The sequence below is a fragment of the Carassius carassius genome, chromosome 40, assembly GCF_963082965.1.
Source record: "Carassius carassius chromosome 40, fCarCar2.1, whole genome shotgun sequence".
In the NCBI taxonomy this organism is placed as follows: Eukaryota; Metazoa; Chordata; class Actinopteri; order Cypriniformes; family Cyprinidae; genus Carassius; species Carassius carassius.
The window spans coordinates 20,448,394-20,475,572 of NC_081794.1; the positions used below are offsets into that span (position 1 = coordinate 20,448,394).

Below are 27,179 nucleotides of genomic sequence, written 5' to 3' on the forward strand. Positions count from 1 at the left end.
TGTTTACCTAAGAAAGATACACCGAAGCATGCTAAATTTATTGTGTGTCACAAGAGCAAAACATGAAGTATGTTGAAATTATCATAAAAACTAGTCTTAGTAGTTAGTGAGCCAGCAGTTTTTGTTTCTGTGGAAAATAATGCAATATATGTATAGCTACAGATACTCTAGTTATATATAGACACGAGTCTGACATTTTATTATAAAAAATGTTTCAACCACTGAATGCTCATGACTTTAAAAAGGACGAAAGTGTCAGAATTATTTAAGGAATTATGCACATTGATTGTTGCTGACCAAATTAAATTAGTGTGAAATGTGTGTTTTAAAAAGAGTTTATTGGTGGTCGACGTTGATAACTCCAAATGATATAAAATGAAACATCACTACTGGTGGAATTGAAGCTCATAACTTAGAAAGATTGTCAGAATTTTTGTCTGCGCATGCGCCGTGCGTGCACAGGTGGTCGTGTCAACATCAATGCTGCTTCAGCTCAGCGCTCTGGATCTCTTTCTGACTTTTAACATGATTCTATAGCTGCTTATTAAAATGGACTCATCGGAGTACTGAAGGAAACAGAACGCCTCAGAGTGTTACTGAATGAATTTCTTGGCCAAAAAAAAAACAAACAAAAAACTACAGATGTTTCGAAATGAGCGCGTGAGCATCCTTTTAGTCGTTTCAAATTCCTTCGTGCTCGCAGTTGGCTGTACCATAAACAAGTTAACACTGTAGGACAGCAGTTCAACGCAACTGCAAGTTCAACTAAAAACGCTTGCGCTTGCGCGCACACTCGCAGTTTGGTACACATTGATTGGCAGCGTTTTGTCGCGTTGCGTCGTGTCGTGCTTCTAGTTTGCGCTGTGGACGCTGTGTTTACATACAGGTTGGTTCTTCTAAGCTATACATTTCCGCAGAGATCCATTGTTCTCTGCTTTCTCTTCCTTTAACTTAAGGGGAATGAGGAAGCCTTCAGACATGAGTCCGCGCCGCCTGTCAGACATCAGTCCTCAGATCAGCCAGCTGAAAGCCCTCGTCATTGATGAAGATCTAAGTGAAGAACTGAAGTCATCGAGATCGGTCGAGTACATCAACAATGCATCCATAGAAGAGCGGATCCTGAGGATCACTGGTTACTATGGCAATGAGTCCTGGGACGCATCTCCTAGAGGTACATTTGATGTATGCTGTTTTTATAAGTTAAATTTAAAGTATTTATTGAATAGTATATGAGTTAAGGGCATAGAACTAAAAGGGTGCCCGTATGGTTCTTTAACCTTAATGGGGTAGTCCAACCAAAAATGGAAATTATTTCATAGTTCACTCACCTCAACTTACTTGTATGATGTTCATGTTTGAAACATAAAAATATATTGAAGAATGTTTGGTAACCAGTTCATGAAAATTCCTCAAAATATCTTATCTGGTGTTCCTTAGAAGAAAGAAATGTAGACAGGTTAGTAAGGGTGAGCGAATGATGACAGAATTAAAATATTTTAAGATATACTTTTCACTTTTAAAGTATACTACAGTATATATAAATAAAATAGTATTACATGAATTTCATTATTTAACTTTTACATGCTTTATGTAAGTCTGTTGTTTAGACGTACTTTGCTTTGCTTGACACTTTAAAATTATTTCATTAACTCCTTCATAAAAAATTGAAATGTGGCTTAGAGGTAACAGCGATGATTGCTACATCTATGCTTTATGATGTAAACACATCCATCAAAGACCAACTTCACACCCCTGCATCAATTTGAGCTGCTCTGCAACCCCACGCACAAATATTTCTTTGTAAAATACTGTTGACACTGACATAGGCGACAAAATCTATCACCCATTTGATAAACAGCTGAGTCAAATCATTTGTAAACAAAGAGCCTCTTCAGTTAAATATGTAATATATGTAAATACTTTACACAGGAAAAAAAATATGATCCCTTTTAGTAAAAAAAATAAGATAAAGATATCCGTTTAGCAAATGGGACCCCTGATGTATCTATTATTGTATTTGAGCTGAGCACAGTAGCCTGAGTTACGACGTGCAGCTCTGTCAGTTATTATACTATGCATGAGAAGGTAACTGAGTCAGAGCCCAGTTTTTTGCTGAGTCATCGGGGCAGATGAGGTCTCTCTCATTTCTCATTTCCATTCCTCCACTGACTGCATCATAGCATAAGATTTGTGTGCACTCTCATGCATAAGTTAAATTTAGTTAGTCACATTGGGATTAAGAAAAAAAAAATCTGATTTTATTTTTATATTATTGAGGAAAGATGGAACATATACTTTACCGATGTTATACTAGTCTACATGAAATTGTAATGGAGTAAAAAGTCTTCTGTGGATGCAGTTGCAACAGATACAAATATGCTTAGTAGTAAAGTAAAAATTCTGAGACTTTTGTTTAGAGCATTTGAAGTAAGTAGATCATCCATTCTCAATGTTGGAGTTCAGATGATTCAACAGAGCATCTTTAAAATTTAATAGTGAGAGAATAATTCCTCCAGCTCTGGCACTTGTGTGCAATAAAAACAATGGTTTGACATTGCTGTTTAACATCATACAGCAGTTGATGGAGAGATAGTGAGATGGATGTTCATTGAACCTGCCCATAAATGCTAAATACATGGATTGGATTGATTTGTGCAATCCATTTAGCCCATACATTTTCATTTCACAATTGTAATTGGGCAGGTCAGTATGGTTTCATTTCACATATTGTCACTGTATAGGGTTGAATTTAAAGGTCAATTCTTTAACTACTTCACCATCACCTTCAAATTGATAGCTTGATAGATGTTTGCAGCACTGAGCTGGCACACAGATCACATTATTAACTTTCCCAAACTTTGGTCGGTGCTGTGACTATGATAATGAGACACTTGTTCTGTTGACTGACTGCTTCTGGAGAACAGTCTGTCTGCCTCCTTGTCCTTTTTGCACTGACAGTTCTGTCCTTCAGATCAGGCAGGTTCTTGACATTACATGCTAAATGTCCTCTTAAGGGCATAAGGGGCAAAAGTATGCTATACAAAAAAGAAATTAGAATATTTGTAATAAAATTAATGCGTATATATAGCAGGAAAAACTATGTTGCATCTTCAGTACCATGGACAGCAATACACTGTACATATATCTTGCGTATTGCTTCATGCAAACTAATTTTATTGTATCTTGCTTGATAATGTTGTATAACTATACAACTTAGTCTTACTTCAAAAAAAGCATGAGGACAAGTCAGAAATCCGGTCTGTGATAACTGACATTATGTTAATAATGAAATTACATTTCAGATGTTTTCAACATTACAAAGGTGCTTCCTGTGAGTTGTCCTACTAAAGTTACAGTACTGAAATTATATTATTACATATCTCTTATGTACTGCATTTCAGATTTGTCAGTGTCTTTCTTGTTATTCAAATTTCACCTGAATGTTCTGCATGGAAGTTTATTGATAAAAAAAAATGAGGGGTTGATGTGATTAAATGCCTGTGGCTCTGCATATGGCTCTGTATTATGCAATTATATTGTCTGTATCTGAAGGGGAGGACCAGCCCAACAGCGAGAAGGTGGAAGTGAAGATAGATGGCCATTCTGCCTCAGATACAGTCATATCAGATTGTGGGAACAGACTGCAGAGACTTTGCTGCTATATGCATATGACTGCAGTCCACATGCGCAGGGCACTGTGGGGTGTCGCTGTGGTGATCTGCATCTGCGTTTCTTGGACAGGCTGCACTCAATTGGCCAAAATAACTGTCGGACGCTTGAATGTCCCATTCACCCACACTTGGTTCTCCACTTCCTGGAACTGTGCCATCTTCCCTCTTTACTACCTGGGTCACCTGTGCTGTAGCAAGGACAGACAGACTCCCAGACAGCGCTTCAGGTGAGACGGGTTGTGTTTCCTTTCATGCAAGGAGATCTGACACTGTGACCTATGAAACTTCGCTGCATTTCAAAATGAGAACTCTTTGCAAAATTTTGGCACTGTGTAATAGTTCGGTTTTATGCAGACACCTTTTGTTGACTTTGCAAGTTTTTTGGGGCTAGGCTGCTTAGAGGACTTGACACTAACCTCATTTCATTAACAATGTCCCATGGCATTTTTTCGTCTTTTGTGAGTTCAGCACAAAAGATTTTTAAAGGTTAACTGAGCAGGACTTTTGTAAGTCAGTGTAATTTAATGAAAGCTGGGTTTCCCTAATTGGATAGTTGGTCTTGGAATGTTCATCAAGAATCATCATAAAATCAAAACCTATTTACTTCATAAGTTCCATGTCTCAATGTGCACATTTTATTGCAGTCATCATTTCAATTACAAGGATAAAAAAATTATTTGAATTCTTTTTTTGCTAATGTTGAAAAAAATAAATAAAAATATAGTTTTTTAATATTAGTCATTTATCAGATGCTTTTATCCAAAGCAACTTACAAATGAGGACAACAGAAGCAATCAATTGTAGTATTAAAATAACTAAAAACAGATCCAAAAATAAAAGGTCAAATATATATATAATATATATATAATTTTTTTTTAAATGCAAAAATGCATACAAAACTATTTCAAAACTTAACATTTAAATGAAGAACAAAAATAAAGCTAAAACAACTACAAATATTAAAGAACAAAAAGTATAAGAGTATAATAATGATTCTAACATAACGCAAACACAAAAAAATACATATATGTGTATGTACAACCACACACACACACATATATATTTAATTTATAAATTTTAATTAGTTTTGTTGAAGTATTAAAATAACTCAAATGAAATAAAAGACCTATACAGACATAATAAATTCAGACATAATGTAACTAAAATTCAAATAAATAACACATACAAATAAAACATATCAAATGACAGTAGTTTATCAGTAATCCTAAAAATAACACTGCCAAACACTAATGCTAAAAAATGACAACTTACACATAGTAAGAAATGTTTAGAAAAACTAATATATATATATATATATATATATACACAATGACCCATGTCTGTGTGTGTGTATGTGTGTGTGTGTGTGTATATATATATATATATATATATATATATATATATATATATATATATATATATATATATATATATATATATATATATATATATATATATATATATATATATATTATTATTATTTTTTTTTTTTTTTGACATTTTACTGTTGTAATTTATTGACAAAATATTTTAATATATTTAAAAATGTAATTTATAATTAATATTATACTAATATTTTACAGACTCTTTGATGAATAAAAATGTTCAAAAGAACTAGTTTACTTTATACTGCAAATATCTATACTCTCTATACTATTGTCTATGCTATTGTGTCCTTGCTGTATAAAATTATTATTTTTCTTTTTTTAAATGATTTATTTTCTTTTTGTTTTATCTTACTGACCCTAAACCTTTAAATGGTGGTGTTAGATATTGGTTTTTGTTTAGTTTTTTCACTTTACGGTCTAAAATAAACTATCAAAATATAAGTTTTCATACTGTAAAGAGATGCATTGATAGATATGCATCTACAAAATAATTTGCATAAGACTATTTAATTATTTAGAAAATTAAGAACTAGACTTTAGATCAAACATCTTTAAGATCAATAGAATCTTCCAGTCATTCAAGTGCTGTCTAAACATTTCGCACTCAGTTACATAAATGTGTATTGGAAATGCGGCTATGATAAACTATAGTATGATACATTATTTGCATGTGTGTGGATTCACGACAGAGAGTGCTGTCAGTTCCTGGGAGATGACGTGCTGTCACTGAGGATGCTGCTCTCTCGCGTAGCTCCTTTTGGAGTGCTGTGGACTCTCACCAGCTACCTGTACCTGCAAGGCCTTCGCAGAATCCCTGCCACTGATGCCTGTGCCCTTTTCTGCTGTAGTCGTGCCTTTGCCTTCCTAATATCCTGGATTGTCCTGCGGGATCGCTTTATGGGAGTGCGGGTGAGTCTTTGATATATATATATTGATCTATAAAAAGCTTTAATTATGCTTAGTTGTGATTAAGTCTATAATGGATTTTTACTTTTTTATCATAATGTACTTGGCTCTATCTAATCACAGATTGTGGCAGCCATCTTAGCCATTGGGGGCATTGTTATGATGACATATGCCGATGGTTTCCACAGCTATTCTGTGATAGGCATCTCCCTTGTGGTTGGTTCTGCATCAACAGCAGCTATATACAAAGTAAGATGGGATTTCAAAGCACAACAAACACATTTTAGACTGTCATACACCAATGACCTGCTATTTCAGAGATGTTTAAAATGAAGATGTAATTATTTTATACTCTCTTTGTCTGTAGAGAAATCTGTAAGTGTAAATATGTTTCTTCAGGTTCTGTTTAAGCTTGTTCTGGGTAGTGCAAAACTGGGTGAAGCAGCTGTGTATCTTACTGTCCTTGGTGGAGCAAATTTGGTGTTCATTAGTGCTGTTCCTTTGATCCTGCTTCTCATGGGGGCTGAGGACTTTGTTTCACCTCGAGATTTGCCATGGCCAAGCATCTGTGGCATGTCCGCTCTTCTGCTGGGTAAGAGGATGGACACAAATACACATACTCAAACTTCTCTTATCTACACAGATTGAATGTATGCCATGATAATGAGAGTTCATGCAACTGGTAAAATATCACAATAATCCACAAGTGATCCACACGACTCCAGTCTATCAGTTAACTTCTCCTGAAGTGAAAAGCTGTGTGTTTGTAAGAAACAAATCCACCATTGATATGTTTAACTTTTGACTCTTTTCTTTGGCTGCTCCTTCAGTGTTCAACTTCCTCTTAAATTTTGGTGTTCTGATAACACTTCCTACGCTGATTTCTCTTGGCGTCGTCCTCAGTGTGCCTCTCAATGCTGGTGAGTCATAATAGTTGTTTTTTGTAAAGATTCATGTTGTTAGAAATTAGCATTTCTTCTGTAATCCACAGAAGGTGATGTTAGGCATTATGTTAACTTTTCTATACATTGTATGTAATTGTTGACCAGGGGTCGTCAATGTTGGGTGTGGGTGTTATTCTTGGAGTTTGACAGCCCTTGATCACCATTTATTTCCATTGTATAAAAAACAGTCAGCAGCAGCATCCTGTTAAACATTTCCTTTCGTGTTTCACGGAAGAAAGCAAGCCATACAGGTCTGGAACAACATGAGGAGGAATAAATTATTTCTGATTAAAATACTTTTTTATTTTTTATTTTACTCCTTTACCCCATAATACAAACTACTGTTCAAGTCTGGGCTCAGTAATATGAGAGATGTCTCCTATGCACACCAAGGCGGCATTTATTTGATCAAAAAATACAGTAAACAGTAAATAGAAAACTACAAATAAATACAAAAACAGTAATATTAGTACAATTAATTATTCATATTAGTATAAGTATTAATATTTTCTTAACAATTAAGATAACCATTAAAAATAATTTATTCCTTTGATCTCAAAGCTGAATTTCCTACAGCAATTACTCAAGTCTTCAGTGTCACATGACCTGTAAAAAAATCATTATAATATGCTAATTTAGTGCTCATGAAACATTTCTTTTTATTAACAGTGTAGAGAACTGTTGTGCTGTCTCATATTTTTGTGGAAACCAACAAACCTATTTTCTAATAATTAGAATTTATTTGAAATATAATTTTTTTTACAACATTATAAATGTTGCTTCAGTCACTTTTGATCAATTAAATGCAATTTAATTGCTGAGTATTAAGTATTAAACTATATAAAAAAATGTAGTGTAAATATCACAGATTTCATATGTTCCAAATAGCCCTGATTACATTAGCATCTTGGTGTTTCAACACGTTGAACATCTTTCATACTCCAGTCATAGATCGCTACATGTGTGACATCCAGCTCAACAGTGTACGCATCATTGCGGTGTCCATCATTTGTTTGGGCTTCCTTTTGCTCTTACTGCCTGAGGACTGGGACCAGAGTCTGCCACGGTTACGATCAATGCTGTACAACCGAGAAGAGCCACAAGAGAGCATCGGAGACAAACACTCAGAGACGCTTCACATCAGGCCGAGAGAGACCAAGAACTGCAACTCCACAACTACTCCCAGCATCCACTGACTCTGCATTTTATTCATTGCAGAAGCTCCCAACAGGCACCAAATGACTCTCTTCCACATTTATGAGGCAATTTAGATGTACTGCACATCATTAATGATTGATTAGACTGATGAAAGTTGCTAGAGATCCGTAAAGGAGGGTACTATAGATCGGAAGATAATTCTATGCAGAGCTTTAGGATTCAATTGGTTCACCTGTTACACAGTTATTGAGTTAATTATGAGCACGTTTTTGATTCATTTTAAAGTGCCATTGTGTGAGAGTTTGGAAATGTGTAGATTTGTATATTTCATTGTCGCTTCGTGTGTTGAATGAAGTACCTTTGTATAGGCTATTGCCAGTATCCCCACTGCTGACACATTGTCACACTCTTCAGCATAACATAATACTTCTGATATGAACTGTAATCTCACACTGGTTCTCTATACTCTGCATATTTGACAGTGTTATGGCCTCATATAATCTGAAAGAAAGGCTGCACCCACAGATTCCTCAGAATAATATCTTGCATTATATCTCTTTCAGTGGCAATACTTGGTTCATATATTCCTGTGGAATTAAGGCTTAAATGTAAACCTTTGTAAGGATATTTGTTACTTCTTAATAGCAATAATAAAGAATGAATGTATATCCTATGCATATTGTCGCATTCCTTAATATAGCTAGAAACAATGATGGATGGATGGATGGATGGATGGATGGATGGATGGATGGATGGATAGATAGACAGATAGATAGATAGATAGATAGATAGATAGATAGATAGATAGATAGATAGATAGATAGATAGATAGATAGATAGATAGATAGATAGATAGATAGATAGATAGATAGATAGATAGATAGATAGATAAAAACACTCACATTTAAAAATTACCATTTAAAAAATAAAAGCTATTAATCACCAGGGACACATTACATAAAATATCAAATAAATTCTGTTCTTTTAAACTTTCTAATCAAAGAACGCTGAAAGTATGCATCACTGTTTCCACAAAAAATGTTATGCAGCACAACAGTTTGCATTTTTGAAAAGAAATGTTACTTGCAATAAATCAGCATATTTTATGATTTCTGAAGGATCATGAGACATAATGGCTGCTAAGAATTCAGTTTTGCTATCACAAAAATTTCAAAACATTTAAAAAATTATAATAATATTCCATATGATTACTCTTTTTAGTGTATTTTTAATCAAATAAATACAGCCTTGGTGAGCATTCATCTTTCAAATAGCCATGCATTTATGTTTTATAAATAAAACATACACAATCAGCCATTTCTAATTTTAATAGAAATTTGCTACAGGTTTTGTTTAAATATATAAAAACAATTTCACATAATTTTACACATCACTTCAGAGCCATAGGGATTTCATATACAGAATGTGCCTTATAGAAACAATGTTTTAGTTTTTTTAGGAAAAAGGATTATTTCACTAAACTCTCCTGTTACATTGGGGTATTAAAAAATGATTGCAATACAAAGCAAGAATCTGTATTTACAGAAAAAAAGCATGCAATGACAGACTTTCATTTAGCAATTTATTAAGAAATGTGCTATGCTGAATTGCTGAAAGCTATTTTTAAACAGTGATATCCAGTGATTTTCATATGTCCATTATGTAAAAAAAGTATATTTTGACTATCAGAGACGTTCTTTATAATAAGTAAAGAATAAAAAATAAAGATACTGGCATCAAGAAGATGTGCTTTTATACATAAAATGGCAAGGTTCATTAAAGACTTAAAAACAGATGATATATTGAGTCTCAGTGCACTTTTTCTTTTAAGGAAGCTTTAACCCAGCCCCCCAAAAGCTAAAACCTGTACTCATGACTTTTAAAGAAGACTTTAAGTGGTCACAAAAACACAGAAGAATGGGAATAGAGTCTGAAGTCCCTTCAGCTGCAGTGGAACCTGTAACCCATCTCTCTCCAAAAACCTGTTTATCCTTCACATGAGGTATGATTTCCAAATTATTTGAAATGTAAAACTTTTTGGATTTATTGACATTTTGTTCTGCAGACATAAACATTCAATATACTACAGAGACCAAAGAATAATATCCATATTTAAATTATGTCTTTCTGAGCTGTTCTATTGGACCGATGGAAATAGAAACAGACCAGAAAAAGAAGAAGAAGTATCAGGAGTAAGAAGAGGATCATAAATGTGACATATCCCCCATAAGGCATCAGCGGCGTGTCTGGAGCTTCAGCGGGGATCATGTTGGTCAGGTTAAGCATGTAACCTAATGTCCAGCCTGCATCACTGTCTCCTATCTGCAGCAGTTGACACAATAATCTCAATCAGTTTCCATATTCATTGGCCCCAAAATAAAAGTTTCTCAATACTTCATTTTGAACAATATATATTGCTTTATCACTTTATTTTTAACCTACATAAAATCTAACATCTTACCTGTCTTAATACTTTTAATGAGGAATAATGTAACATTTTTTAATAACATCATACTTACCTTCTTAATGAACCTGATGTCTTTCCAGTTGTCGGAGGTGAATTTGTATCCATCTTCCAGAAGGGTGAGAATGTAGGTTGCTGAGAAGCAGTATTCCGAAAGGTACTTCTTATTTATTTGGGGATGATTTTCAACAATCTACAAAAGCAAAAAAAAATGTAGACATCATGTTCCAACAAAGATGAAACCATTTTGAACATCCTTCAGAGACAGTTAATAAAGCATTTGACCTTGTTCCATGGTGTAGAACAGTACGCTTCTAGCTTCTGCTTTGTAGTGGTTAAAGTACCACTTGTCAGATTCAAAAAGTCCATCACAAAGAAGAAAGCTGAAAAGGCCTAGAGAGTCAAATGGCATACTTATTAGCACTAGTTATGACTTACAACCAGCCATTTAAAATTTTTCAAATAAACTGTGTACATCGTTTCTTACCCCAAAATCTCCATAGACAGAAGGCTGGAAAACACCATTAAAAGAGCATCTTGTGTAAGGACAAATGCCTGTATTAAAAATCGTTCTGATTGATTGTTGGCACTGAGACCAATTCCCAAGCCCCATATGGAAGAAGTTTTCATTTGGCAGTTTCACTTTTTCCACACAGGGTGAATTGAAGAAACTTGAAACTGTCTTGCTGTCGTTATATCCAGGGTGAAAGCAAGGATCTCTTAACTCAGTGGGGCCTGTCTTAGGGAGGAAAAAACATTAAAAAATATAAGATACAATTGCATAAGTGTCAAGTGTGGTCTATATCTTTAGATATGCATTAAATAAAAATAAAATAGTTAAATTTAATTTAATATTTTATTTGTTTTGCAAAGTATGCATCATAAAGTGTGTTTAGTAAATGCATGAATATTCTACTATACACACAAGGCAAAAAGTTGTAAATAAAAAGAAATTGATTATAGGAATAGGACTTACAAAGAATTAGTATTAAAGTCTTTCTACTTTAAATTTTCACATTTAATTTAGTGTTATTTGCTTATTCTTTGTAATTATTTGTGATATTTACTAGTAGTGAAAACGGCACAGTTTTTTGTTAGTGCAATATTGCTTCAATGCACCACTTTATTGTAAAGAATAAGTATAAATTCCCATAGAGCCCTGGTCTGTACAGCTTCAACTGCAATGAAAAGTATACCTTGTAAGCTTCAATTGCTGATTCTAATATCTTGCCCATAGAAATCTTGAGAGCTTGGTCCTTCCCGTAACAGAGAAAGCTATGGGTGTACAGGTGATAATCGTTTCCGTACAGCCTGAAGTCAATAGAATTGTTAGTTGATTCAATTTTCTGTTGAGGTATGAAGGTTATCTGAGTAGACGCTCCACCGAGGTCCAGAGCTCCAAGCGTCCCTGTGGGCTGCATGATAAACACATCTGACAATTGGCCTTTTCACACTGAAACCCTTTCAATAATCATTTTTATACTAGATATAAATTATATACTGTACATATTCGGCACTGCAATTCTGTAAAAAAGGACTTTAGGTAAAAAATTACAAGTCAAAATTAAAAATGTGAAACACTGCTAAATCTGGTTAAAAAGCACCATACCTTTCTCAAGTTTTCGCTCAGGTAATTGACTGTAATCCATCCGAAAGCTCCCTCTTCTTGGCCTGAGATGATACGAGCTCCCCGATAGGAGAAGGGGTAGCTCTTCAGTGATTGTGCTACTGAGTCCAGTACCTTATCTGAGGCTTTTTCATCCTCCATCCTTACAAAAAAAAAATTTTTTAGCCTTTACCACTCAACAATTAGATACTTACCTTAAACAGCCTAACCACTTAAACAGTTAGATTTTTTTAACAGTTGGATTAAATTTTTTTTTAAAGAAGTCTATTATTTAATCAAAAACACTGTGAAATTATATTACAGTTTCAAATAACTTTTCTTTCAACCATAGAAAGTTTTTAAAATGTTATTTATTCCTGTGATGTTACACTAGCTTAGCTGAGAGTAACACTTTGGTGCACAAGAAAAGTTTCTTATCATTATTCATGCTGACAACAGTTCTTGATACTTACATATATATGTTTGTGGAAACTGTGAAACCATGCCAAGTTTGGGTTAAGAAAAGTACAAAAAATTCATTAAATTGTTTCAAATTAAGAATAAACATATTTATTTCTATGTAACAAACATTTTGTGGTTCAAATAAATGCTGTACGTTTGAACATTGTATTTATCAAATAATCCTGAAAAACAATTGCTTTTTATATTTTACAAATATTTTATATTTTTAACACTGATAATAAGAACTTTAATTAATAGTTGAGCACCAGTAATAATTGATTAAAATAATGAGAATCAAATGAGCATATTAGAATGCTGTTATTTTATATTAGAATGCTGAAAATAGTTATTTTAAAATTGTAATATTTCGTAATATGTGAGCATAAGAGACCTCTTTCAAAAACATTTTGATAAATCTTATTCCACACTTTTGACAGGTGACAGGTGAGTTGTATTCTATATTATTCTCGGCCACACTATACTCACTATTTGATTCTTGTGAAATGAGAATATTGAGAATTGATTACCTGAGCAGTCTCATGCCTGCTGTGGCTCCCAGGTACACAGGGGTTTCAGGGTGTCTGTGTGCCGGTATTTTCTGCATGGCTTCCTCCATGCACTCCTGCAGAGATGCACCAGCCCCCTGTGGATTAGCAGAGTAACTGGAAATGCCTTTGCCTACAGGGCAGAAAAAAAAAACAGAATTTTTTTTTTTTCAGTATTCAAATGCTGATGGAAATAATGCGGTATGTTTACATAACTTCTAATGGGATAGAGGGTTCACCCAAAAGTTACATGTCTGTCATGATTTACTCTTGACTTTCTTTCTTATGTTTTATCAGAATGTCTGAGCTGAGGTATCATAATAGTAGTCCATATGACTTACATTTCATTATATACATTTAAAGTCCCCTGAAGCCATACAGTAGCTCTTTATTTAATGGAAATCATGCTTGACAGTTGTGGTCACTATATGGAAAACAGCAGCTTTGGTTCCACAGAGAAGGAAAGATAGATTTTAAAGACATTGAGGATTGAGAAAAGATTAGAATTATATAGTTTGAGTGGACAGTTCCTTTAGCATACTGAAAAAAGGAAAAGGAAAAACACTATCCAAAACATGTAACTATAAGTATTTCTCTCTGCAAATTAGGAATTACGTACCTTTCACGTTACAGGTGTGCTTCTGTCGTACCATGCCAGTGTTGTTCTCCTTTTCAGCTGGCCATTCATAGATGAACACAGAGGTGTGGGAGGAACCTGCATCCAGAACTATTCCATACTGTCAAGTGTACAAGGACCATTGCATCAGTGAAATCTGTACAAATCTAGTGTGTAACAATAACTGGTTCACTTAAAATGTTAGTCATACTTTGTATTTCTGGTGTAAAGGCTTGTTCTGGACGACAGAAATGGCCACCATGATGATGATCACCGCAGTGATAGCAGCCAGAAAGATGGCCACTGGCCTGTTCCATGGGTTCTTACCTTTTGTTTTAAAAAGAGAAAATAAAGAAAGCAGGTTGAAAACTTGAACTTATTTAAAAGCTTCTGTATTTTTCTTTTCTAGTGTAAGCATATACTGTATCTACTTTCCATATTCCATAACAATATACCATTTTAAATTATTAACAACAGTACAGAGTGTTTGGATTCAATGTAAACTGTAAACTGAATCCACGTGTTTGTTATCTCTAATCTAGACTAAATAATATTTGTGAAGCAAATTCTAACTATTGTTTGCCTTGTGGTGAGGCTTTTTGTGGTTTTAAAAATATTTAGTAAACACCAACACCTAATGTCAGTTTAACGGAAAAACAAACAGAGTTTGAAAGCATGATGGCACTGTGTATTCTGCTGGGCATTACAGCTGTCTCCTCACTGTGTACACAATAAAGCCAGAGGCCTTTCATGTGTTCAGGTCTGATGTAGAAATTTTACAGATCAGGAGAGTTTTCACTTTAGTGAATATCTCAGAATTTAGGAAAATATCCAGTTTTTGTTTTCTGTGGTCGCTGATTCTGGGATAGGCTCAAGCATTCCCACGTCTCTGCTGGAAATGCTGCATGGAGAATGGATGGATTTATGGATTGGAAAATTTCGGCTTAATTTTATAAGTATAATTAGAATTTATAAGAATACTTGTGGTTAAAGGGAACATTCTTCCTGTGAAATACTGTAATGTGAATTTTGTGTTCAGAGTCTTTATTATGTGCTTTATTATGTGTTTTATGAATGCGTGTTTATGGAACAATTGTGATGCTCTCATTTTGATGGTTTGTTAATCTAATTCATACTCAACATTGTACACCAATGCAGTAATGGGTGAGATGTAACACCTTTAGTTCGACCAATCAAAAATGAGCTCCAGTTGTGAACTCATTATCAAACAGGACCACCACCCTCCTGAAGTTCACACATTAAAATAATGATAATAATAATAATAAAACATTTTTAAAGGAGTTATGCTTTCACATTTGTCTCGATATTTCCTTTTTGATCATTCAAATGATATTAAATGACAGAACGGGTAAAATAAATCAGTATGTTACATAACATTAACACAAACTTTCTACAAATTTTTCTCCAGCATATTCAGGCTACTCTTTTGAAATTAAAAAAACCTAAGTGAAATAAGGGTATAATGGGGTACCATAATGCATTTGAACAAGTAAATCTGATTACCACAACAAATAAAATAATGTTTTCAGTTTTTCAGCTCTGGTCGAGCATTATGTGTGATTCACTAATTTATATATCTACATATTGTTAGTTTTCTACCTTATTTTGTAACATATGGAATTATTGAGTGTTTAAGACACCTAAAAACACATACACATTACACATCTCCCTTATAGCTAGTTTACTTCTAGTTCTTGCAAGCCCAAGCAAGCCACATTTCATTAGGTTTAATGTAAGTAAGGCAGTACTGTATATGCAGCAATGAAACATATAAATCAACGCGCCTCGCTGTGCTTATCACCAACCCATCAGGACATGCACTGGCTTCTCTTACTGGAGAAAACAGTGTGAAAATGTTTTTTTCTGTTAATGTGGTAAGTCTCATTTAACAGAATAGCCTATTACTGTAATTGATTCCTGCCCGCTGAATTACAGCCTAGTCTTGTGAGTTAGTTACTTTGTATGGATTTGTTAAAGAAACGATCAATCACTCATGTGTGCATAGTTCTGGCTTTGCTTGGCACAAGTGATTTCGTGTTATTTTGGGGAAACACCCTTTGTGCAAGTGGAGCCAGGCTCCAAGTGACGTTACAGGCAGGCGGGAGAAGAGTTCCCTTGTGCACCCGTTTGGGGACTGAACCACTTTGGAAACCATGTGTGAGCTGCATACTGATCAGCCTCTGGTACTGAAGCTTTTGTCATTGGCATTCAAGTGTTCTGGTCTGAGGACTATAAACTGCATCTTAATGCAATATTTAAATTGTATTTCTCAGAATTGCATTTTTTTCTTTCATTAAAAAGTTTTCATCAGAAGACACAATGAATGAAAGATGTGTCCAGTTCATGCAGGAGTTAAACATATATATCAGAAATGAGGTATAGAAATGAACTCGCTTTTAAATTTAACATGCACTGAATTTAAGGCATGTACTGTTATTTTCCAGAACAAATAGTAGCTGTTCTCACAAAGCAATAAATAACATGACAGAAATTATTGTCTGTTTCTCAAAAGCATGAGATATTTGGAAACCTTTATGACAGTTATATGTAATTTTATAGCTTGACAGCCCCAATTAATGCTATAATAAATAGTATTAATAATAAAACCTTTTAGTATTAAATTTAAAACTAAGTAAGTACAGTTTGAAGTTGCAGTTTAGGGTCAGCAATATATTTATCTTATCTTATTTGCAAAAATGTTTAAATAATTTCTGTTTATTTTTAGACCTATTTATTGTTTGTTTGTTTTTTGTTTGTTTTTATACCAATATCTGGTGGCAATACTGCATCGTCGACATGCACAGTTTATTGCTGACAGCATAGTACATCTGATAAGGGAAACGCAAAAACATCATGATATTATCTGTCAGAGATAGCAAAAACAGTAGCATTTAACACTAGTAAAGATCTGTTACACACCAGCCATGAAGAAGTCTATGCTATGTAGTTACATTTTCACAAATAATGCTATAAACATTCATAAGAACACTAGAAAAAGTTATCAGAACAATGGTCATTAATAAAAACTGTAACAGTAATATGTATTGATTGCATGAATTATAAACAACTGATAAACCTATCCACCCCTAGTAAATTATTAACAAATTTTGATGCAATATGATTTAAAAATTATCATCCCTACAAAAGAGAGAAAACATCTTTCACGAACACTTACATGTCTGCACAAATTCTGGGTATGGCTCACCATACTTGGCTGCAGGGACGTGCACAGACATTTTGAGGGGCAGGGGCTCAAGTGAAATAAAGGGCACTTCTCATAATTAGGGTTTTTTTTTTTTTTACAAAAAAGTATATATATATATATATATATATATATATATATATATATATTAACGCAACTCTGACTTCCTTTAAAAAAAAAATAATTTAAAAAGTTAATTAATTTGATCTTCCTCAAACTCACACAATTGTTTCATTTTCAAAAGATGTCTACAAAATAATCAGTTCACACAGAAACCATGGTCTCCTTAGTATTCACTAGGTTTATAGAGCAGCAAAGGAAACCATTCCACAATGTGCATGTTTTGAAAACATTTTCTATGCTACTAGTTTCAAGTATATATGAAGAGTTCAGATGCAAAAGCCTCTAAGTGCCATCTGAAATTTTCTTATGAGCTTTTTTTTTCAAGCTCGTATTTAAGTTCAGTAATTTAACTTAAATGACAATTAATAGGTAATTTCCATTGCCAGTAATGTGAAATAAGTGAACATAAACATACAAGCTTGATAAAAATAATCATTATTGAAGGAAATTTCAGATGGCACTTAGAGGATTTTTCATCTGAACTCTTCATATTTAGAATAACCTAAATAACTGCATCAAACAGAGGGGCGTGTTTTACTAATAATTTGTTTATTTTTGCACAAGGCACTACATAGTTTTAATTATTTTGGTGTTATCAGAATACATAACACTTTAAAAATAAACCTATCAAAAAAAATTGAGTAAAAATTCAATAAAAGCCAATGTCATGTATGTATTTGTGGTGGTATGGAATACTATTTTATAAAGGTTTCGATGAAATAAAAAAAGTTAAATTACTTAAATAGTTAATTTATAAATATTGTTATTTTTAAAGTTTAATGTTAATTTATTTCTACTCAGTTTTATTTATTAATGTACCAGATGCAGTTACTCAGATTTACTACATTTTTTAGAGTGTATCCTCCATCTGTTTGCATCTGTAGATTTCTTCTAAATTCACCAATTTAGATTTCTAAATTTCAGGGGGAAAGACTCTTGATGTAAGTCAATAACTGGGGACGTTCTGTATGCAAATTAGGCGTCAACTAGTTAAAATGCGCACATTTGCATCTAATTGACAGGGAAATGCAGGTAAATAGGATAAACAAAATAACTAAAGCATATCACCTGGTGGTGATATATGCTTATTTTATTAACTTATTTTATTACATGGCTTGGTTGAATTCCAATGTAGAATGCGGTCTGTCATAACCAACAGACCGCTGTGCGGAGTATAACAGACCGTTGCCATGAAAAACAGAGCGTTGCTATGAACTCACAGGATTCTAACCGTAGAGACGGAGCGGACTATTTTCTTTAGCGGAAGCAATACAATCGGGAGAGGGAGCGCTTCAGAACTCCTGACCTGATATTTAGATACTATATTTCAATAAATATATTTGTTTGACAGGGAAGCTGTGTGCAAACAGAAATATATATTATTTTTCAAAAATAAAAAAAAAGCATCCCAGAAAAAAGGGCACTTTCTCTCCAGGAATAAAAAGGGCAGGTGCTCAAGCCCCCTTTCATGTCTATGTGTGCACGTGCCTGCTTGGCTGTATGTCAGGTCACTCACTCACTTTCATGTCTATCTCATTTAAAGAGTTTAAAGTGTATATAATGAGATGCATTTGAGTTATCATAGCACAATTCTTTAACACCAACACACAACCCCACACACTCCCGAACCACACTAATTTTTCAAAACTGGCTACAGCCATGAGCTCACTTGTGTGTTCTGTTGAACAAGGTCATGCAGGCTTTGGAAAAACATGAGGGTGATTGAATGAAGACAGACTATTATTCTTTTGACACATACGGAAGATACTTTGATCGGACAACTTTATCTGTTGTCCTTGTAAGACATTATTCCACCCAAATATTTTACTTGCTGCATCAGGGTCCTTAATAGTCTTTAGATGACTTGAGGCGATCAGTCTCAGTCTATTTGTTATCCATATGTTATTTCAGGTTCCTTGGTTTCCTTCCCTGAATTGAAAAGGTTCATAACTTTTGTATAATTTGCAGTTTTGCCTGGACACAATGAAAACACTCTGTTATATAAGAGGGTTTTAAGATAAGATTATTTAAAATGTTTTTCAATTATTATTATTTTTTTTTAAGTCTCTTATATTCACAGAGGCTGCATTCATTTGATCAAAAACATTTTCTATTGTAACATATTTTAAAATGTAATTTATTCATGTGATGACAAAGCTGAATTCTATGTTACTCAAGTCTACAGTGTCACACAATCCTTCAGAAATTATTCTAATATGCAATGTTGAAACAGTTGTGCTGCTTATTATATGTTCGTGGAAACAAATAATTTTTTTCACTTTCTGTGATCAATAGAAAGTTGAAAAGAACGGCATTTATTTAAAATCCTTTGTTACAATGTACGTACTGAATGCGACCTTGCTGAATAAAAAGATTAATTACGGACCACAAACTTCTGAATACTAGTGAAGGTCTTTTGCCTGTTTCTGTCTGTTGTATATTAAAGCTATAATACAATGCTATTTACAAGGGAACACTGCCAAGTTTTTAAACAACAAGAGATCGTGCTAAATATCCAAACCCACATCAAAATGGAGACATAAGATATAATATGAGGATATAAGATGAAAAGGATATACTGTAAGATGTAAAATGAAAGATATAAGATATAGGCTATAACATGAAAATATCCAGTCCTCGCTGGTCTTTTTATGTAAAGACTGAGCAGACTAAGCAGATTTAAATCTAAACATTTGTTATATGTCATATTGCACAATGAACAGATCAAGACACTGTTTAAGGAGAACAGCTGTACAAAGAAACAGGGCAAATTGAGTCCATAATCCATAGGAATGCTTCATACCAGTGACAAAATGAAAAGAAAAAATGGCAAAATGGGAAAGTTGTGGCCTAATGGTTAGAGATTCTAACTCATAACCCCAAAAGGTTGTACAGTGCTCTCTAAAAAACTATCTTCAGGATCAGTGGCATGTCTCTTGCTTTACATAACCAGTCTTCATTGTGAAACAAAGTTGCGTTTCCTCTTGAGTAAAGGGAAACTCAAAAAAAGCTTTCTTTGTGAAATGACCTTCTTTAAAAGGATGTTTATATAGCAACCTACATGTCTCAGCTGTGAATCTTTTATTGACTGGAACACCAGAGAGACGTCAATGCACACTCATGCTCTCAAGTAAACAGATTTTCTTTCTACCTGGGGTGTTCCTCTAAATTTCTGCATAGATCAGCCATAATTTAGACACTGTCATCATCTACTAAATCCTTTGAAAACATAGTACCTCACTGACAGAGTTTTTAGTCTCATCAGCCTGAAGAGTCACTGTAGTCCAAATCCATGACTAAGCATGTTACTTCAGGTTTAATGTCTTCTCTGTAACCCTCACCTGCACTAACATGCCCCAGGTGCCTGAGTAAGCTTATATGAGGTAATCCAAGTCAATGTGATGCTCTTGAAAGATGGTAAATAATGGTACATGCCACTTCACACCCTACATAGTGAACTCTGACAGTGTTTCTTGCAACACAATCGTGAGAAGGCAGGATATCAGGGGTGTCCAAATAGACAGTAGCTTTTCTTTCAAACAACAACAGATTAAATACTATTCTTCATCATTTTTTATTTTAAGATTTTAAAACTAAATGTAAAATTACATTTTTATTATTATTTTCATTTTATAAAAGATACATTTTAGTAACATGATAATTAAATTTGCGAGAAAGCGTGTTATCAAAGGTGTCAGGAAGGTATGTCTTCGGGTTGTTTTGTGTTTGACGGTAGCTTGTCTTTCAGACAATGAAAGAATGAAAGTCTATCCCTCCTTCAAATATGGATTAGATTACAAAGACAGTGATTGTTAATATGCATATTGCTCAAGGAGTTATGTAGTATCTGGAGGTAGTGTATAAGATGGTTTAGTGATTTTTAATTTTACTCATGAGCTTGCAGAACATTTGCTATAATAATATAAAATCAGACTTTAAAAATTGCCATAATCTTTTAAACAACTGAGATGTTGGAGAAAATGAAAAACAAATGCATATGTAGGCCAGAGGCTGCAATCAGGCTCCTGGAGGGCCAACATGACAGATGTGATAATGTGCATTAAGGGTGAACTGTTTGATTTTTGTGTGTGTGTGTGTATTATAAAATATGATGGAGACATTTGAATTGCTTTTTGTGTAATTCTTTGCACATATTTAATGGAATTAAGTTTATACCAGGAAAGCAGTGGCCATTATGTTATTCTAATTACCTGGAGAAATGGTCAAGATTATGTAATTATTGCATCTACTAGCAGGGGCTAACTGGACAAAGCTTGACCCTTTTGTATGTCCTCAGTGTGTTGCACAGATAGCTTTAAATGAATGTTAAAGAATATCTGGAAATGAATTCTCAGCTGGCAGGTGTGTATCCCACAAACAGCACCATCAGCCAAAAGTAAAGGGCGTGAATAATATGCCTGATCCAAAACTCAATATTTTCATCCAGACAAGTATTTTTGAACGTGCTGTATTAACTTGCAGTCATTCAAGATTTACAGTAACAAATGCTTTTCCATTGATTGTTCATTTCCCATTCATCTGTGATGCTTTTTTTTTAGAAAGATAATCAAATAAACTGTGCCTTTCTTGCCTCTTTGCTATAGTGTGAAGTCCATTTGAAAGCAATCAGACCGTTTTATTATGTGAGAGCCAAGAAGCCTTTTTAGATAAATGGGCTTAGGTTACACAATATGTGGTTTATTCAGTCTTACAGACTGATAAAGACAAGAAATGATCCAAGAAGCATTAGGTTTAGTGGTCTAGAGAATTTGAACTCATACTTTCCATTAGAGGGAACAGCATTAGTCACACCCTTGAAACACGTGGTCAGCATAGGCTTGTCAGCACAAACACATGTTTGAAGAGGAACGATTATCAGCAGATGTATTTGAATCTGTCTTCAACTAAACTTCTAAAAAAAGAGAGATATGTAAAAGTCCTAAGTGTTCTTCTTTAGAATTATCGTTTGGGGAAAGTGGTTAAGATCTGCGCTTTGAACTTCAAAATAAACAAAGATAATGTTGTTTTTGTCTTAACAGGAAACGCGTAGTTATGACATGCATTATTTGTTTTAGGAGACACTATATTATATGGAGTTATTACTACACATCCTGTATGTGTAATATTCTCAATACAGTGTATGAACGGAAGTGACCACGTAAACAAGTATGATGTATACATTTCAGGATGGTCTTCAATGAATGTTTGTTCAACTAGAAAAAGGATGTTTATTTCAACTGCTGTGAGCAGTTTTGAGGTTAGAGGAAGTGAGCTGTGAGTTGTGAAATGATTAATGACTAGACGGTCCAAACTGCAAAAAGTATCTATTTTTTAAAAGTACAGATACATTTAACAAATATTTGTAATAAATATGTTTTAAAGAGATATATTATCTTCCATTATACCATACTTATTGGAAATGTTTCTAAATAGATTTTCAATATAAATACATCTATCCAAAATATGTGTATATAAATATAATGTCAATCACAAATTAATCAATATGGAAAATTACAGACTTTCCTGTGTGGAACACAGACAATTTAATCTCTTATCACTAAGAAAACATTTTGAGTGACTTAATTATTCTATATTTGAGTGAATTAATTCATCAAAATTAATTATGTAACTAATATAGCAACCAATAAGCTCAAAGAAAGCCAAACTGTGAAATAATTATAATTAATCGTCGACAACCAGGAACATATTTCCTTTACTGTGGCATCTTTCTTTTGCTCAGACATGACCAGCCAAGCCCAAACACAGCTCTGCAGTTCCTGCATTAGGAATAGTCCGGAATAATTTTGGTTTTGTTTTATCATAGTTTTCTCATTCATTTCCACTTCACAATCACCCACTTAACTGTATGCCTTCTTCACTGTTGTGTAAGGTAACACTTGCAATCTGTTTAAGCATGTTAACCCCACTGCTAATCCAGTGACTTTGATTGATTTATTTAAAGCAAACTGTGGAAGCACTGCGTTCTAGAGAGATGCTCCAGGGACACATGAAATGGGCTTTTTCCTGGCAGTCAGATGGGTCTGATGCCAAATGTTTGATTAAGCAAGAAAGTTTCATAAGAGTTTTTTGCAATTGCTCATTGCAGAGTCATTCATTTGCAAGCTGGTGCTTCAGCAACAGATATAATGCCACAGTTAATTTCATTAATTCCTTCATACATTCATTTGGCAGCAAACTAACTGATAACAAGAAGCTGACTTTGTCTTAACTTCTAAAACCTGGTGATAGTCAGCTTCTGATGAGTTGTTTGTGGTTGGTGATAACTTGAACTTTAAGTAAAGATTCTTGTATTACTCAGTCGAAAATTCTCACAATGAATCATACCTTTCATGTTTGTAAAGGTACAGCTATCATATGGGCAGTATATCTCAGGAATCATATTGCTGAGCTGAGGTAAGTTCAACATGCATTTAGCTGGAATTACTATATATAAAAAGTTTAATAATGTTCCTCTAAATAGATTTTTTTTTTTAAGTAATAAGGTGCACATTTTATCTATGACAAATGTTCTCACAGATGGTGTCACGAGTAGACCACATTCTGACACTTAGCACTTTGGACTGTGGTTTGGGGTCTGACTCACACAGCCTACATCCCACTCACAGATCTTCAGTATGTAGTGCAAAACCTTAGTGAGGTGTGATTGCAGAGCCCTGTTCCCACGCAAGCCATTTACGATGACACGCAATGTACCTCATTATGAGGGTACAAAGAACCCATTTTGCATATTTGCATTTTGCAATATTTTCCTATATGCCCTGTTTCAAATATAATTTAAATATGTAAATGTTTAACTAATATCAGACAATATTTGGTAAAATTTACAAAAAATATTTTTTGTTAACATTAGTTTACAACTATATACATAAAATACTTTGAGGATGTATTAATCATGCACATTAACCCAAAAGACACACACACACAAAAAAACCTGTAGTCCTAAAACTATGCATCAAAACGTATTTACATAACATTTACATTTATTTTATTTTTTTTGGTCACACTTTACGGTCCAATTCTCGCTATTAACAAACCATTAACTGCAACTTTTGCCTCAATAAACTCCTAATCTGCCACTTATTAATATTTAGTAACGTAGTTGGTAAATTTTGGTTATTAGTTTTGGGATGTAGAATATAGTCATACAGAATATGTGCTTTATAAGTAATAAACAGCCAATATGTTATTAGTTGGGATGCCAATAAGCAGTTAATAGTGAGAACTGGTCTCTTTACTAAAGTGTTACTGAAGCAGGGATAAATATCTAGGATTTATTGGACCTAAGCTTGCATGAACTACCAATGAAAATTCATGTTTTAATTAACTAAGATTCTTGAAGTAGCCCTATAAATAAAAGGGAATCCCTTCATACAGGTTTCCAAAAAATACTCCATGTGTGGGAGGGGTGGGAACTCAAGTGCACATTACTGGAATAATGAGGAATGTCTGCACTGACCTTGTTGTGCCAGCTACAGGAAGTTTAATTTGCTCAAGGCACTAACTGCAGGTATAGGAAGATGGCACAGGGATTACATGAGTTTTCTAATTTTTGAATGCGAAAACAGAATAGTATTTCTCTTAATGAAAAAATTCCAGTATTTCTATGCCTCGTGCAAGAATGCAAAACTCCATATATATCCAGATATAATGCAGCTGCAACTTACTTAAATACGTTTTAGTCATGGTTACATTGGGGGATGTTTTGTTACTACCAGATGGTCTGTCCCCTCTCAGGAAGAAATCCTCTGGTGTTATGTAACAATCTTTCTCTCTCTCTTCCCCTTTGACAATGCCTCGGCACTCTCAGTCCTGCACAAACTCTCACAGGCTTCTGCTGCTAAAGCGGTTAGATGAACACCAGATGCTGAACCCGATGCCTCTGATGATCACATAGCCTTCAGTGGATTCCTGTATTTTTTCCTTTATTTACATTGCTTCGTATAATCTGTTTACATGTCTAAACCGAATGTACCGCGAGATCACAGAACAATACTGGATTATCGAGCACACTTCTACCGGTTCCTGATCTACAATAGCGTTTCTTTGAGGTCGTAAATAAATCCGATGCATGAACTTTTAAACTTTTTGACAGGTAGTTCAGATCACATCAGATTAATACAAAACTGCATGCTTCAAAGTATTCTTTAAAGCATGTAGGCTTAACTGAGAATGTATGATGTCTATCTGGAATTTTTATAGAGAGCATGTCACTGATTTAAACAATGCAAATGTTTTTGAAATACTGGATTAGTTAATTAGTTAGCGGTGAACAACAGATCTGTAATTTAAAAAAACATTGTGAAACTAAAAACCATATGGTTCTTGAACTGTCTGTCTAGAGTTAACACACAAATATGGAAAAGGACAATCAATTTCCACAGAACCATACTTTAAAGTTAATCTTCATTTTAAGAAAGGTTGATTTAGCAGAAGAAAAACCACAAAATCAGATAATTTTGAGTGTTTTTATAGTGATCCTGCATTGTTTTTTCTTCTTCCTTCCTTTATGCACTCCTTTCCAAATTACATCCTGCCCTGCTGTGAACCCAATATGGTGAAGTGTGTTCATGTGAGTGGATGTCATAGACTCACCTCCTTGTTCATCCATGAATGCAGCGTCCTATAATCCTTTCTCTCTTTTTCTCTCGCCCTCTTTCTGAGTCGTACCAACTCTAAGTGCTGTTTAGGGTGTTTGGCTCAGCTCTCTTAGAGGGTCTTTTCCATTCTTGAGGTTCTTTATGAGGCTTTATAAGGGGGCATGAGTGGGCGGGCCAGACGCCAAGCTTTCTCCCTCCCTCCCTCCTTCCCTTCCTCCACCACCAACCATGTTAACAATCTGCCTGTTACCTCTCTGTTCTTAACTGTGTGTGAAGAGAGAGAGAAAGACAATGAAAAAGAGTGTGTCTGTCTGTGAGTGTCTGTGTGTTGTGTGTGTGTCTCTGTGTGAGAGAGAGAGAGAGAGAGGGAGAGAGAGAGGGAGAGAGAGCTTACCTTACATTATTCACAGTCTCACTTACTAACCGTTAACCACTTTTGCAAAAATTTTTGTTTCTCTCTGGGTTACAACTAGCTCTGTCACTCTCGGTTGTCATAAAAAACATCAACACACAACAAAAGTCATGTTTTATTCTCTACTTTTTTGTTCTCTCTGTTTGTGTCTGGGTCTTTCACGCAAGTGTTGCCCTGGGGACATGAACAGGTGTTTGTGAAAATAATAATAATATCAATATAATAATATCATTGACATAGGAAGTAAGAAATATGAAACTTATTGAGGATTATCTTAGATAGTACAGCATGTTAGTACAGATAGTTACAGTATGTAAATGTGCTGTCATTCTGCTAAATATCTAATTTTGTATTCCAGAATGTCATGCAGATTTGGAATGACAGAAGGGTGAGTAAATTAATTAAATACTTTGCCGAATATGTCTTCTAATACACTTCTCTCTTTTCCTATTGATCTCTGGAATTGCTAGTCCGCTGTAAACAAAGCCGATTTCATTATTTCTATTATTAATCATTCAACGCTCAATCTAATGGCCCTGACAGAGACCTGGATCAAACCAGAGGACACTGCTACACCTGCAGCACTCTCTAATAGTTTCTCATTTTACCACTCCCCCAATTTGACTGGAAGAGGTGGAGGTACTTGTCTGCCTATCTCTAATGATTTGAAATGTAATCCTTTACCATCTGTGGGTATCAACAGCTCCTTTGAATCTCATTCAGTTACTATTACCTACCCTCTTAAAATCCTTTTTGTAGTTGTTTATCGACCCCCAGGATCATTAGGTAACTTTTTGGATGAATTAGATGTGCAGCTCTCATCCTTTCCTGAGGATGGTACTCCTCTAGCCATGTTTGGAGACTTCAACATCCACCTAGATAAACCTCCATCTGCTGACTTCCACACTCTGCTTGCCTCTTTTGATCTCAACCGAGTGTCAACTTCTGCTACTCACAAATCAGGCAAACAAATGGACCTTATTTACACACTACACTGCTCCATTGATCATGTACTGGTTACTCCACTGCACACCTCGGATCAC

At 34.4% G+C, this 27,179-nt stretch overlaps 2 protein-coding genes across 2 annotated transcripts; one reads left to right on the top strand and one right to left on the bottom strand.

The window, feature by feature from the left end:
• The first annotated feature begins 656 nt into the window (after positions 1–656).
• On the top strand, positions 657–8,740 carry slc35f3a (solute carrier family 35 member F3a). Its single transcript, XM_059532493.1, has 7 exons — positions 657–1,171; positions 3,553–3,898; positions 5,749–5,968; positions 6,089–6,214; positions 6,365–6,557; positions 6,796–6,885; positions 7,855–8,740. The coding sequence occupies exons 1-7, from the start codon at positions 961–963 to the stop codon at positions 8,103–8,105; spliced, it is 1,437 nt and encodes a 478-aa protein (XP_059388476.1). The 5' UTR covers positions 657–960; the 3' UTR covers positions 8,106–8,740.
• Positions 8,741–9,616: 876 nt separating this feature from the next.
• LOC132122345 (ectonucleoside triphosphate diphosphohydrolase 1-like) lies at positions 9,617–25,912 on the bottom strand. The gene is made up of 10 exons (XM_059532492.1): positions 25,720–25,912; positions 13,972–14,087; positions 13,764–13,881; positions 13,127–13,277; positions 12,141–12,300; positions 11,728–11,946; positions 11,019–11,270; positions 10,817–10,924; positions 10,587–10,724; positions 9,617–10,389 (listed from the first exon to the last, which is right to left on the bottom strand). Exons 1-10 carry the CDS (start codon positions 25,733–25,735, stop codon positions 10,180–10,182), a joined length of 1,488 nt encoding a protein of 495 aa, XP_059388475.1. The 5' UTR covers positions 25,736–25,912; the 3' UTR covers positions 9,617–10,179.
• Positions 25,913–27,179: the final 1,267 nt, after the last annotated feature.